The 14,944-nt window shown below is 47.0% G+C and overlaps 1 protein-coding gene across 1 annotated transcript in view; it reads right to left on the bottom strand.

The window, feature by feature from the left end:
* APOB (apolipoprotein B) overlaps positions 1-14,293 on the bottom strand; it is a 37,279-nt gene extending 22,986 nt beyond the window's left edge. The window contains exons 1-15 of the mRNA XM_072767603.1: positions 14,121-14,293; positions 13,753-13,791; positions 12,404-12,519; positions 11,237-11,382; positions 9,075-9,228; positions 8,077-8,232; positions 6,558-6,682; positions 5,803-5,888; positions 4,560-4,779; positions 3,580-3,807; positions 3,249-3,366; positions 2,996-3,142; positions 2,087-2,298; positions 1,576-1,813; positions 836-1,012 (exon numbers count right to left, since the gene is read on the bottom strand). Coding sequence (XP_072623704.1) covers positions 836-1,012; positions 1,576-1,813; positions 2,087-2,298; positions 2,996-3,142; positions 3,249-3,366; positions 3,580-3,807; positions 4,560-4,779; positions 5,803-5,888; positions 6,558-6,682; positions 8,077-8,232; positions 9,075-9,228; positions 11,237-11,382; positions 12,404-12,519; positions 13,753-13,791; positions 14,121-14,184 — 2,226 coding nt within the window. The 5' untranslated portion in view covers positions 14,185-14,293. The remainder of the gene's footprint in view (positions 1-835; positions 1,013-1,575; positions 1,814-2,086; positions 2,299-2,995; positions 3,143-3,248; positions 3,367-3,579; positions 3,808-4,559; positions 4,780-5,802; positions 5,889-6,557; positions 6,683-8,076; positions 8,233-9,074; positions 9,229-11,236; positions 11,383-12,403; positions 12,520-13,752; positions 13,792-14,120) is intronic.
* Between the last annotated feature and the right edge of the window lie 651 nt (positions 14,294-14,944).

Here is a 14,944-nt window from a genome sequence, read left to right as displayed (position 1 = left end):
CAGACACAAACAGAGCAAAGGCCTTCAGCCTCCAGCGGAGGTAAGTAAATTAGAAGGTGTAGGTGGGGCCATCATGAGCATCTAGGAGTAAATTATTGCCCTGCTTCTCAATCTGAAGTGTACATACAAGTCAACTTAGGGAATGTCATTAAGAGGCAGGTTCTGATTCAGTAGATCCCAGTGGGGCCACATCTAAACTCTGATGTGAGCCAATGACTAAATAACACTTAGGGTAGCAAAAAATTAAAGAAGCAGCAGCTCCAGATTATACAATCTATTTTCTACTCCTGAAGTGGGGGCTTATGCTAGCTTCAAAGGAAGTTTTACTCCCACTAGCTAGTACTCTGATATGAGTAAGAGCCAAAGAAAGCAGTTAATGAAAATATGAATTCAAAAATTATAATATCTGCTTATTGAATAATCAGTACCAGTCAGGCACTCTGCTTAGCATTTTACATACTTTATTTCATTTATTCTTTAAGTAACGTGGTGAAGTATGGATTATTAGCACTCTGGAGATGTAGAAACAGATATAATATCAAGGAAATTTCCCACGTGTGCACAGTTTGAAGATAGTAGAGTCAGAATTCAAACCCATGCCTTCTAGTTTACACTGTTAATAATTATGTAACAGGGCCTTGAATGAGTCTGGATCCTGGGTATGTTGAATCTCCGGGAGGCTTATAACTGCAGAGGACACTAGTCCTTACCCCCACAGGACTGGTTAATAATAGCCATAATTATCACTTCAGCTAGATAGCTGCTCGATGACTTCTAGGCTTGGAGAAAAATGTTTTTGTCTTGAGATCTGAAGATTTTATTAACAAAAACATACCTGCTCACGTTTATCATCTTTGGTGTAGCCAAAGTGGTCAACTAAGACCTTGGAGACATGATCAGGAACTTGGTCATCAACCCAGTACAGAGCTTTGTTGACACTGTCTGGGAAAAAGCCTTGCTTTCCAAAAAGAGCTTCCAGTGTGGGCTCAAAGCCTTTTCCTTCCAAACCAATCTGAGAAAGAGAATCAGGCAAGAAAATGCCATCAGCTTTCTTTGTTGTATGTCAGTCTCCAATTCCTCTCTTTATGTCCATTCAATTAAACAAGCATTGAATGAATAATATGGGGTATGAGCTGAGATTAGCAACCATGGGAGTTGTTTTATTTAGATCTTACTAGAATCTTAAAAGGTAGAATTTATTAGTTATCCTTTTCCAGAAGTCACTAAGGTCAGAGAGGATAAACAAACAAAAGATTCAGACTGGGAATGAATTTGGGGTTTGAACCAGATCAGTCTGATTGCACAGCCTATGCATTTTGTTGGATTTTGGTTTTCAGGGCTTCCCTGAGACATCTCCATTTCCATCAATACTACAGAGTCCCACTTTGAGTAACCATTAGCTGGAAGGAAAGAAGGTGAGAGAGAGGAAAGAAACCCTCAAACTGATGGTATGAACCAACTGCCTGATTGGATTTCCTCCCCAGGCTGACTCACGGCTCCCTTGATTTGCTATTTACGGTGTTGTACAGAACAGGAGAAAGGATATAAGCCTCTTCTTTTTCATCTCATACATACCTCAAAGAGGTCAGCAGGAGCAAGTCCAAAGACGGTGAGGGTTGTTTTCAGCATGCTTTCTTTAGGAAGGTAATTATTTGGATCAAATATAAGATTTCCCTCGATTTTGCCTGAGATGGGGTCAAGCGATGGAAGGGAAACAGATTTGGATAGTTGATAGTTCCGGGAAAATTTTGAGAAGTCCATGATGGTTGGGAGCTGAGATCCTTTCAGAGCGTCTTCTACTAACTTTTTCAAGCTAGATGTAAAATGGAAAGAAGGAGTGGATTTTTAGCATACATATCCTGTTAAAAATCCATTGTCTTTCTCACCCCAAGGAAATATGGATTACAGTTACTACCAAATGGTCTGGATTTCCTTTGCCCAAGAGCGTGGCTCAATTTTGCTACACTTTTTCATGAATGTTGCCCAGAAGAAAGAACACTCTGTAAAGGGCAGGCAGTGGCCTTTAGGAATGAGATTTAGGATTCTTTCCCTTTGTGGCAGACAGGGGAAAATGACTCTTACTTACTCTTTGATATACAATTCTTCTGAGTTTAAGATGTTGGCGATGTGGGAAGCCACAAAGTTCTTCACTTGCTCATTCTGTTCCCGTGGCAAAAGCTGGATGATTTGGTTTATATCTGACTGGGAAGGGCTTCTCATCAGCATGAGATAGGCAGCCAGTCGCTTTTCCCCTGGAGAGGCATCATCGAGGAAAACCTGAAGAAGGACTTCCCGGACCTATAGCCAAAAAACGAGGCTGTTCGCACTGTCCTTTGATCAGAACACAGACGTGGCTGGCAGACACTGATGTGGTTTGCTGATGGTTTACTACGTGCAAGTCAAACATCTTTCTAATAACTTTTCACATGCTGGTATGGAATCTTCTTGCCGGAGTCCCTCAGAACAACCAGCTCAAGGAAGGGTCTCAGAAGATTCCTATCATATGCATGTTGCATTCAACTGCATTAATGTACTCAAGTGATGACTTGAGGAAGATCTGCTACTCTAAGTGGAAATAAACTTGTTTTAACATAAATTATTTCAATGTGAGAATAAAGGTAGAAAGGGACAGTAAGAGTTTGGGGTGATTAAATAAGGCATTTTCCAAAGCCCTGAAGTCATTTTCAACCAAAGTAGGGGCAGGTTTCTTATCACACTTTGGGAAGACTGGGGGAAATCAGGCATGTTTTTCTGAGAGGGATGATTGACCTGGTAGGGGGACAGCATGCAGCTAAAATCTCATATTTTGAGGCTAGAGTAGCAGTTTGGTGCAGTATTTCTCTCTTGTCCACATACTACCAGGCAGTCAAGTCAATAGGCTTTTTGAAATTGGCAATTAGAAAGCAGTAGAATGATGGGATTTAGAATCTTATTCTACCTGCTTGCTAATCTAAATAAACCTTTTTTACATTTAGATTTCCTCTTTGGACCTCACCTCATCTTTAAGTTCCATTTTCCGCAGGGCCTGGATGGCAGCCTTCTGAATCAGCAGTGATGGCTCTGTACTCTGGATACATTTCAGGATGGAAGACGTGAGTCTTGGGGCTACTGTCTCCATGGTTCTGCCCATATTTCCAATGACCTGGATTGAAAAGAAACAAAAGCAAATCAAGTGCCGAAGGAGAAGTAGGGAGCGTCCAGGAAAATGCTTCTGAAGCAATGCATATCATACAGAAGATTGAAAGTACCCTCAGAATCAAGTAGGTGTGATCTTCGTTCCCAGTGCAGCTGTCTTGAAGCTGTTCCAACAGGTAATCAGCAATATTCAGCAGGTCCTGGGTCACCACGGGATTTGCCTTATGATAGCTACAGAATAAGAGTTAGGACTCAGCAAGCATAGCTAGGTTTATCTTAAAATACAAACTTTTGTGTGCAGATTTCTCAAGTCTTTGCTCTATTAAAATGGCCAGTGGAAAAACAAAAGAGGATGCCTCTGAAAGTGGAGGGTGGGGTCCCATCTTAATACAAGGATGTGGGGTCTTTCTCAGCATCTTGGAGGAGAACCAGTGTGAAACTCACTTGTTGACCACGTGACTCAGAGCATATAAAGTGGCCCGGCTCTGCTGCTCCTGTGCTGTGCTGAAGATCTCCTGCAGTCTCTTGGCCGAGGGCTCTGGTGTCAGGGCCACCAGGTAGGTTACAACATCTATCAAGAGGGGATTGGCCTTCTCACTTCTCAGCCACTGGAGGATGTGAGTGTAACACTGGGATTGTCCGCACTGAATCAAGGCTTGTAAGGTGATGGGGCTGAGAAGGAAAGAGCAGAGAAGATTACACAGATCACCTTCAGGCAGCTCGGATATCCTTGGCCCATGATGCTCCCTCTGTCAGGAGTATCCCAATTTCCTGTGTTCACTCTCCGAATCCGACCATCTTCCAAAATCCAACTCAAATCCCAGGAACAGGAAGCCTTCCCTATAAGCACTGTCCACTGGAGAAGAACCTTGGAGGAAAGTCTTAGATTTATCGCCAAAAGAGGACTGTTATTACTGCCCTTCACTCAGAACATAGAATGTGCCTGGCAAATACTGGCATGGCCTCATTTTGGTCCTTATTCCCTCCTCTAACCTTCTCAGCAGTTAGAGCGAGAGCCTTGAAGTCTAGAGAAATCACAATATTACTTGGTTTGCCTGAGTTCTTTTTCCACTAGCCTAGGCTTCCAGAGGGCATAGACTTCTTTTTCTCTCAAACTTTCCAAGGCGCTCACAATAGAATGAAGAATTAGAAGATACTCATCAAAATGTGGGAAATATTTTCCTCCCATTTTGACACACAAATGCATGTCTGCCTTGAATGCAGTGTGTGTGTGTGTGTGTGTGTGTGTGTGTGTTGCCCATGGAACTCTAAGCACGTTAGTTGATATTTCTCTATCCAGCAAACATTAACTGACCGCCTAGTGAAATAACTGGATTGATATTTTCTGCTTGGCTAGGGTTTGAAAGTTCAGCCATCTACCATAGGTGACACAAGAGATATAGCTGTAACCATTAAAGAAATACCTGGACACCTCCATCAGCTTTGGCAAGAGGGATGTGAGTGCCTCATTGTTGAGACCTCTCAGCTCAGTAACCAGTTTATTGAAGAGGTTAGCCCTCTGGGCATTCTGCTCTGAGACATGCAGTGTTTGCAGCTCCTGGATAGTCTTCACAATGGCCTCTGCTTGCTTTGGAGGTGATGTGGATTTGGTACTCTCAAAGGCAAGACCCACTTCCTTGGCACCTGGAAGGGGGAAAGTGTCAAAGGGATTTTTGCCTAACCCTACATTTCAACCATCTCATGGTCTACTGAAAACTGGAAATTAGGGAGTTATCAGCAGAGAAGAAAACTATGCTATACTCAATGCCTATTATGTATCTGGCTCCATGCTAAGTGTTTGACTTCAGTGTTTTTACTGACTCATCATACTATGCTCATGGGTTGCTATTATTCCTCAATTTAAAGATTAGGGAACTGAGACCCAGAGACGAGCAATTCAACTTGCCAAAGACATCTCAGTGTAAGAGGCAGAGCTGCAATTGAATCCAGGCTTGTCTGACTTTGATATCAGATTACGGGGAAAGACCCTTCTGTGTCTCTTCCATCATCCTGCTCTGACCTCTGCCAGGACAGAGGTTAATGTGGGAAATGTGAGGGAATAATGGGGGAAATGTTGTACAATGTATAGAGTACTGGCTTAGATTAGACCCGAGGGCTGGTTTTGCACTACTTCCAATATTCAGAGATGTTGGATACATCACAAGCCTCTCCATGTATCCTTTTTCCCTCTGTAGAATGGGTATAAAAGCACACATGTGCTTTTAACCTGATATCACAGGTTGCTGAGAACAATGAATGCATAAGACAGATTTAAATACAAGACAAATACAGGGTTAGGGTTGGACTAGAGATTGCTAAGGTTTCTTCCTGCTCTAAAGACCAATTCCTGATCCCAAAAGTCCTCTCCCACTTGTCTCACCTCGCCCAGGTCCTAGGCTTATTACAGTCAGATCTACCAAAGATAGACTTAGGAGGCCAATTTCATCTTTTTAAAAACTCAGGTAGCTTTGAGACACTTCTCCTTTTCCTTTATCGCATTGACACTTGACATTCTGAAAGGGATGTGCTTTCTCATTAGAGCAGCCCATAGCCAGAATGTCAAAACCCACATGACTCATCAGTCAGCAGACATTTCCCAGCCGTGATACATGGTGTGTCTTGGGCAGATTTCCCAGCCGTGGCAACTATGTGCATATAAAATCTTACCTTCATCAAAGAAGCGGCTGTTGATCTTAGGCGTGTCTTCAAGTTTCAAAGTCTGTGTAACCTGTGTCATAATCCCATACTTATTCCTGAACAAATAAAGCACATCATGTCATGGATGGTCAGCTCCCTAAAGTGTAATATTCTTTTCATGTCGAATGTCTCTCTCTCCACTTCTACCCAAATCCTGCCTATCATTCAAACCATTAAATGCAGCCTCCTTGGCCTCCTCCCCTGCTAACGAACACCATCCACCTCCTCTTGGTCATGCTAGCTGTCCTTCCATTGGAGAGACATTTGTACCTTACACCTTTTACCAGTCTGGAGTGCCCAGAGAGTAGGGACCAACACTGTGCCTAGAAATTCCCGTGTATCTCCCTTAGCAGAATGTCAAGAATAGAACGATTAATCAATAAACACTAGTTAATGGATTCGGTTTAAAAAATGGATTGGGATATATAAGTTCTCTACAAAGTCTTTTTAACCAGGGCAGCCTGCAATGATCCCTGGCTTTTTCTGATCCATAATCCTTAAAATATGGGTCTCAGATATATTGTGTTGGTCTCAAATTGTTTTGTGTACCTAAGATTTTCCTTCTGAATTGCCTGTTAGATTGAAAATGGAGACATGGATGGGCTCTGCTTTGTACCTCCTCATAGGCTCCTCCAGGCAGAGCCTCACCTAGATCAGGGCACTGAGAAACATTTGTCTCATATCAACTCTATAAATGATGAATCAGGGTGCAGAGGGTGACCTACTCATAAGAGAAAGGCAGGAACAGGTGCTGCTCCTTGCAGATGGCTTCTGACACATGTTTCTTCTTGGGGTCCAGAGTGTACTGGCAGGACTGGTTGCTGCTAATCAGAGTTGACAAGGGGCGGACCTGTGAATGAGATTGGAAAAAGCATTTTGATCAATTCCCGGGGCTTCAACCTGATTCTTCTGCCGTGGGCATTTGCCTTCGAGGGAGGTGGGTGATGGGAGTTCTGCACCACTAGATAAACTCAGTTAAAGAAGGGAACTTGGTACTTGACATTTAGACCAAGGGATGCAATAACTCAGCATCCCCAGAGCTTAGTCAAGCTGTAGACTCTTCTTATTCCATGCCAGTGGACCTCTCTCATCCTGCACAAAATGTATATAACCTGGTATTGTCCACAACCCCACCCACCACACATTAACACTTCACACACTGCTTCTTGAGTTTTCTTTGCCTAGAAGCCTGTCCTTATCTCTCTCTTTCATTCTTGTGTCTTTTGTATCTTTCATGTTCATGCTCCATATCCTCTATAAACATTTGAGGCTAGACTGATATTGATGCTCTCCCACCATTCCTTCTAAGCAGATCTACCACCAGCTTTGCCCAGTGAACTATGTGAAGAGTGCTTTCTCCTTCCTGGTCAGGCCTAGGAATGCTTGTCTGCACTGCTCAGTTTAGAACTTTATCAAGTATGCCATTTATTGTCCTTTATTGGCAAGTGTAGGAACCTCGTTCCCGGATTAGACTGTAAGCGCAAGGGGAAGGTCCATGGTTCATCTGCCACTGTCTCTGCCCCTCAGTGCTGCCCATAGTGGGGCTGAGCACACAAGTATTAAAAAAAAGACACATAAGCCAGTGCCTTGGCCTATTCTGATTATGGCCCTTATAGTCAATCAGACACCATCTTTTTGGCTTCAAGGACAATAACCAGAACATTGCCAAGTATGGCAGTGATTGCACAAGTCCTTCCTGTTTATTGAGATAAGCTGTGATTCATGTCCCAGAAGATTATAAGGCATTGGGCAAGCTCTGGTGCTACGTGACCCCTGTAGAAGCGATAGCAGAGAAGGTTAATACAAGGGGGTCACCTACACAGGATATAGAACATAGGTCAGGGGACTTCCTCAGACGTCAGATGCCTAGAACTGGGTACATCCAGCCCTCCTATAGGAAACAGCAGTAGGTGGCTAAGCCCCAGAACCTTCTCAGGAATGGATAGTCATTACTCTCCAGTGATGGTGGAAGGTTTGATTCCAGTGACAGAATGACAGCAAGAAGGACAGAGCTCTGGACCAAGGAGTCAGGAACCTGATTCTAGTCTTGGCTCAATTAACTACAGGCTGTGTGGCCTTGGGCAGTCCTTTCCTGGTCTGGTCCGCAGTTTCCTGCTATAGTCTATATGAAGATGAGGCTGGGTTCATTCTTCCCTAAAATCCCTACCAGCTCTAATATTCCAGAATTTTAACAACCAAGAGGACAATACTCAGTGCAAGGAGCGGTGTGTATGTGAAACTTACCATGCCTTTGATCAAAGCAAGGGGGCTAACTCCTGTGCTGATGGGCTTGAAGTGGTCACACTTCTCCAGGTTCCTTTCAATGGATATTTCTGTTGCCACATTTGCCTTCCTTGCGTTAACAGTCAAGTCACTGGAACAGTTTCCATACACAGTATCCTATGAGAATAGAAGATACAACAGGTGTATTTGACATGGGAAAACAGCTGTAGGTGCTTTAGAGAGGCTGGGAAAGGAGTCTGGGAGGCATGAGCAACATGGGCTGGGAAGGGACTTTCTTCCTCCAAGGCAGAGTGTGGGCCTTGCTGCTGCCTGGCTGGCCAGAGGTGGAGTGAGAAGGCCAGTTACAGGTGATTCTGGTTCTGAGGCACACCAGCTGGCCTCCTAGGACCCAGCCACCTCTGCGCTTGTATTCTGTGCTCTCAGAGGTTTTTCTCTACTGCTCATTTACAGCATGTATTCTAGTCTGCCTTGTGTTTTGGTTCTCTCCCCCGGTCCTGAGAACTCCTTGAGGAAGGGTCTCTGCATGATGCATCTCTGTTTTCTCCAAGTGTTGTATCCTATAGCACTCAGAACACAGTAAAGACTCAAGAAATATTCATGGGGCTCAAATAAATCAAATTCTTTCTCAGATCGAAACTTGACATTCTTAAGAGAGGCTGGCAACAGATATAATTATTTTCTGTGTTTAAAATACACACAGGTTTTACTGTGTTAAACCTTGTGGGGATACAGAAAAAAAAAATCAAACAAAAGAGTAGCGTGGTCAGGACCTCTTAAGTATTGTTTTAAAATCAGGCTAACCTGCTGAGCCTGCTCAGGAGGATCCATTCCTGAGCCTAGGGGACAAGAAAAGGCTTGGGTCTTGCCACCTCACCCCAGTATAGGGCCTCCTGCATAACTAGCCACGTAGTCAAGAACCCACTTTATGTACACAGTGGGACCTGGCTCAAATCTGTGAAGCTCAAAGGGCCACTGTTATCAACTTTCTGAATTCTTACCAGAAACAACACTTGTTTATCTGCTTCTGTCTCTGGGGGAACCAGGAGGGCCGAAATGAGGCCCCGCTTGATGTTCAGGATGTGTGTAGGCTCTTCCTTCTCCGGGTAGAGTAAAACTTGCTTTCCTTCAGGAATGGCCAGTCTGAGCTCATACCTGTTGCAGAGAGAATAAGCTCACAGAAGTGTCCTTTCTCCACTGTGAGCTTGGTGGATGTAAGTGACGGAGCTTTGTGGCCTCCCCGACTGTAGTTTTTTTTTCCTCCCAATCTTTTCTTTATAAATGTACATTTTCCAAAAAGTATGCAGATTTGTGTATGTTTTTGGCATTCTTTTACTTCTTTACCTGTTTTTCTTGCCTCATGCATCCCTACTCTGTTTTCCACCCACACCAGTCTCTGCTGTCATGCTCCTCACGGAACAACCCACCGGGTATTCCATTTCTATCTCCACACTCAGGCGATCCCATCTAGAGGTATGGGGGTGGAAACATTTGCACATAAAGATTTTTTTTGTTTCTTGTTTTATATAGATGACATTGTATTTTCCACATTTTTTTCTATCTTGCTTTTCTCAATTATATGCCACAGAAATCCTTTGACTCATTTAGTATAGCTCTAACAGATTTTTTTTTTAAAGCTATAGAACTTTCTCATTTTATGGTTGCAATTTATTCAGGCCTTCTCCTATTTGATGGGATTCACTTTCTGGATTTTTTTTCTCCCCCACATGAACAACACTGAAATAAACACCCTCGTGCATAGATCTTCACACATTACTGCTTTTCTTTTCATGGGCTAGAGTCCCAGAATATTGAAATTGCTGTGTCAAAGGCAGTAAGTATTTCTAATTATAATAGATATTGACTGTTGGCTCTCATTTCCACCAGCAATGCATACGAGTACACTTTTCCTCAGAGGCCCACCAGCAACAGGCTCTTAGCTGTTTTAAATTTCTGTAATCTTATGGGTATAATGTGATAAATATCTTGTTGTAACATTAATTACACTTCCTGACTATTTGTGAATTTGAGCTTCTTTTCATACATTTGCTGGGTAATCACTCTTTTATATAGTCTGAGACCATGTCTGAAGCCTATATCAACTATGATCTTAGGGACCTCCCTTTGGGGACTTCCTTTTGGAAATTAAGGCTGCATCTGCTCTAGTTAAGTCAGAAGGAGGAGAAGGAGACCAGACATATCTCCTACAGCTCTACATCCTCGCAGAAAGTTCCAGACACTGCAGTGTAGGCCTGGGCAGTCTTGTGGTGGTCAAGAGCAGGAATCCCTTTTGTTTGGAGAAAGGTAAATACCCAAAAGTAACTACCAGTCCTTCCTGTCACCACATCCCTGTCCCCCATACATATTCAGGTCCCAGGTAAAATATTGGTGAGAGACAAGCATCAAGGCTTACTCTGCAGAGAGAGGATTTGCTTTCATGTCTAATGTTTAACAAATCAAAAGATGGGCAGAGTTTCTGATGCTCCCCGATCAACAGACCGATTATTGCTGCCTGTATTTGCACACACTTAGGACACTACCAACTGTGATTTGGACTTGAGGCAGGGGTGATGTTCATAATATTTACAACAGGTGCAATACAGACACTGGTCAGTCAGAAGGCATGCCAGCCGTAAACACCAGGATGGCCGTGTCACTGTGCACTGGCAGGACACTGGCCCTGGGTGGGGACCTGGCACTCGCTGGACTCCTCCAGGCTGGGCCTTGCCACCCCATGTGTAGGCCACACCCGCAAGTCCTGCGGGACCCTCCCTGAAGACCATGGGCTACCTGTCTTGTTTAGTTCTTTAAACAAGAGTTCACTTGTTTAAATAAACCTTCTTAGCTTTATTGTCTCAAGGAGTTTTAAAGCATGGGAATTTTTAGAAACACATTTAAATGATAATTAGGGGCACTTCACTAGGGGAGGGTAAATACTTCCCTCTTTTTTTGATTTTTGTGACAACTTAGCAATTCCCTAACCCACGGTGAATACAGAATAAAATACTTATCCTCACACACATGCCTCATATGAACACATGCATTCATCCCTCCCTGGGTGCACGTGCACATGTGTACAAGTGCACACGCACATGCACACACACATGCACAACACATCCAATGATTCCCAGAGCTCAGAAGGTTACACAGGCCCACGCCTTACTTGGACATGGCAGCAGCAAACTCCTCAGAGTTCTTGGTCTTATGCAGGGAGGGCCTGCCCTTTGGGTTGAAGCCATTCCCCTCCTTCAGGGTACACTGGCTTGTCCTGACGATGAAGTTGCAGAGCTGAGGGACCTCCAGCTCAACCTGGGAAGAGGGTAGCAGTACATGAAGACCGTCCCTCAAGAACAGGAGACCCCTCACAGCCCAAGGCTTACTCCCTAATCAGGACACCAAAGGAAATACAGTTGGGGACCACTGGTTAGACGGAATGCAGTCTAGGAGCTAGAGGAAGAACAACGGGAAGCAGGAAGAAGGCTATCATTGGTTTCAACAGCAAATGTCTCCTTCATGTCACCAAACAACCCAACCAATCCAACTGTCTGTAACTATTGGGGCCTATTCAGAGCTTCATGTATTGCAGGAGCTTACGGAGATCCCTAGTGGTTATCCAACACTGTTCAGGAACTTTCTGCAATAACTGAAATCTTCTACTTTTGCCCTGTCTGATATGAGAGTCGTTAGCCATGGGCACTTGAAATGTGGCTGGTATGATCAAAAAGCTGAATTTTAAGTTTTACTCAATTGAAATAGCCACATGTGGTCAATGGCTACCTCACTTAACATAGACTATGGGGCCCTAGAAAGAAGAGGTCAGTTTCCCAGCTTGACTTCTCTTTCCCACATGACCCCCAATAGTGGCCCTTAGATCCATCCCTTATGAACATACACATAAGTAAAATCATTCCAGCAATAGAAAAAGTTTTGAGAACAAACTGCATATTTAAATTTTTCTTTCTTTTTTTTTTTCTGTTTGTCTTAAGCAAAGATTCTGTTTGGCTGCGAATATAAACACTGCACCCCAGAATGCTTTCCTGAGATGGCCATCTCCCTTGGCTTACCACCCACTGGGTTTCTCTCATCTTGTTAAATCTACCGTTCTACAATGCTGATATTTTAGATCATGTATTCCAGTTACATCGTGGAAGCTAATGGAAAAATAAATCTGGTTGGCAAAATTTTTTGTAGCAGAAAACTCCGCAGAGTGGCTAACTTTCAAACGTAGGGACAGTTCCTTGCTTTGTGATTATAGCAGTCCTGCTGTGACCCGGGTTTGCAAGGCCAGGAGCCCCAGCTTCCTCTAGTGGCTCTTCCTCTCCCCTCATACCTTGCAGTTGATCCTGGTGGCACTTCTTGAATCAGCGGTCCCAGGGATACTGCTGGAACTCTCAGCCTCATAGTTGTATACGTACTTCCTGAGGTGCTTGAAGCGAGTTGCACCTTCTAAAATGGGGACAAAAAAAAAAAAAAATAAAATAAAAAAATAAAATGGGGACAAATAAGTCAGCCTCATAGCAGATAACTCCCCCAAGGATAGTCTATTCTAGGAAGTGAGGGGTAGTGACAAAGACCATAAAAAGTGGTAACTAAACTCCAATTGTTATTGTTATTATTTTTAAAAGATTTTATTTATTTATTCATGAGAGAGAGAGAGAAAGGCAGAGACCTAAGCAGAGGGAGAAGCAGGCTCCCTGCGGGGACCCCGATGTGGGACTCGATCCCAGGACCCCAGGATCACGACCTGAGCTGAAGGCAGATGTTCAACTACTGAGTCACTCAGGTGTCGCTCCAATTATTATTTAAAAAAATTTTTTCCCAATTATTTTTAATTGACTTTGCATTATCCTTAATTTCCCTTTACAGATTTAACTTCTCTGCTATGGTTTATTGAGGCTGTTTAAATTTGCCAGTAATTTTTGAATGTATCATGGGGTGCAAGGAGGGGAGAGGTAAACAGTGGAGCCCAGAAAGTCTACGGAGAGACGGTGGCTTAACAGTTGGCCTCGTAAAGCAAATACCTCTAACGCCTGTTCCGCTTGAAAGTACCACGATTCTGTGGCTCTTTTTTTTTTTGGTTCTACCAAATCCTTGAGGCAAGGTTCATTAAGTTTTCGGGGTAGCTGACTGTCTTAAGAGAAATTCCGAGAAGGAATTTCCGGAGTTTCTCACCGTGCTTGAGAATTTGTCGAACAGTTTGGGAAAAAAAAAAAAAAAAAAAAACATTTGGGGCCCGAGCCCCGGTGCAGTGACGCCAGACGGCCACGCGATGGCAGTGCTGCCCCAGCAGAGGCCACGGCCTCCGGCTCTCAGGACACTGGGTACCACCCGAAGGCCGCTCCTTTGACCCGTGGAGGTCAGGTAAATACTTAGGAGCGGGGGTCTGGATTTGTGCACAAAGGTTAAAGTCAGCATTTCCTCACCCTCATGTGCTTCGAATCAATGATTAGCCACGGATAAACAGACGGTAATGTGATGTCTCTCGAAAGTGTCCCTGGGCCCACTGCGTGACAGCCCCTTCCCTGCCCTGCCCCCAGGCCCAGCTCTTGGGACTGAACATCAATGCAGGGAGAAGAGAGTCGAGATCCCGGGGGGTGGGCAGAGTCTCAGGGAACTGGCCTCTCGGGGCTCAGGGGTGCACACCCATCAGACCGCCCGGCGCGGCGGGAAGGGCCTTACTTGCGCAGCCGGGGCTCGCACTCTCCGGCGCCTCGTCTTCTGCAAGAAAAGGGGAAAGGGCGCGTGGGCTTCCCGCGACTCCCCGTGGGGCCCGGGGTCTCCCGGGGGCGGGGAGGGCACCGCGGGGGGCAGGCACCTGGCGCTCTGCGGGGAAGGCGGTTCCGGGGAGCCGGGCCCGCGGGGCGTCCACCCCCCCCCCGCCCCGGGGCTCAGTCCCCCCTCCCCCGGGTTCAGCCCTCCCGGGCTCAGTCCCCCCCGGGCTCAGTCCCCCCCCGCCCCGGGGCTCAGTCCCCCCGGGCTCAGTCCCCCCCCGGGCTCAGCCCCCCCCCCCCCCCCCCCCCCCCCCCGGCTCAGCGCCCCGCACTCACGAGCCCAGGCGCGGGGGGCGACCAGCAGCAGCAGCAGCAGCAGCGCGGGCCTGGGCGGGCCCATGCCGACGGGGGGCTCGGGGGGCCCGGGGCCGGGGGCTGGGGGCGGCTGGCGGACGCTGGCGGGAGGCTCCGGGCCGCACCCGCAGGCGGCCGCCCCGCACGAGGAGGGAATGCGCCGCCCGCACCCGCGCCCGCGCCCGCTTTATACCAGGCGGCCCGCGGCGCAGCGCCCGGCTCCGGGGCGCGCAGGCCAATTGCAAAAGGTCCAAAGGGCGGGCGGCCTGTTTGCTCCTGCAGCCCGGGGCGGGGCCGGCGAGGGGCGAGCGAGCGCAGACCGCCCGGCCGTCGGGGCGCCCGGAGCTCGGCCCGCGGAGGCCGGGGGGTCCCCCGGTGCCCGCGCACCCACGGCACCCACGGCACCCACGGCACCCACGGCACCCCCGCCGCCCTTGCAGCCGTTCCGAGCCGCCCCTTAGCAGCCCCTCGGTGGGGCCCTGCCCATTCCGTTCCGTTCGGGTCTGGGGGCTGCGGGGGGAGCCCGCCGGGAGCAGAGGGCAAGGGCGGAGGCCTGGAGAGCGACCAGCTGCGGGTCGGGGACCAGCCCCGGGCCGAGGAGCCCGCGCGCCCACATGGGCAGGACCCCCCGCGGGTGCCTCCCCCGTCGTCGCGGGAGATTGGGGCGAGGAGAGGAGGCTCCTCCAGCCTGGCCCGGCTCCCGGAGGACCGTGGGGCAGCCGCGGGCGGGCGGACCCCACGCGCCCTGCAGCCGGGGCCTCCTCCACGGACCCTCCCCTTCCTCTGCGGGACGTTTGCCAACCCCC

Source organism: Vulpes vulpes, chromosome 8 (genome assembly GCF_048418805.1).
Source record: "Vulpes vulpes isolate BD-2025 chromosome 8, VulVul3, whole genome shotgun sequence".
NCBI lineage: Eukaryota > Metazoa > Chordata > Mammalia > Carnivora > Canidae > Vulpes > Vulpes vulpes.
This window is presented reverse-complemented; position numbering and strand designations above follow the sequence as displayed.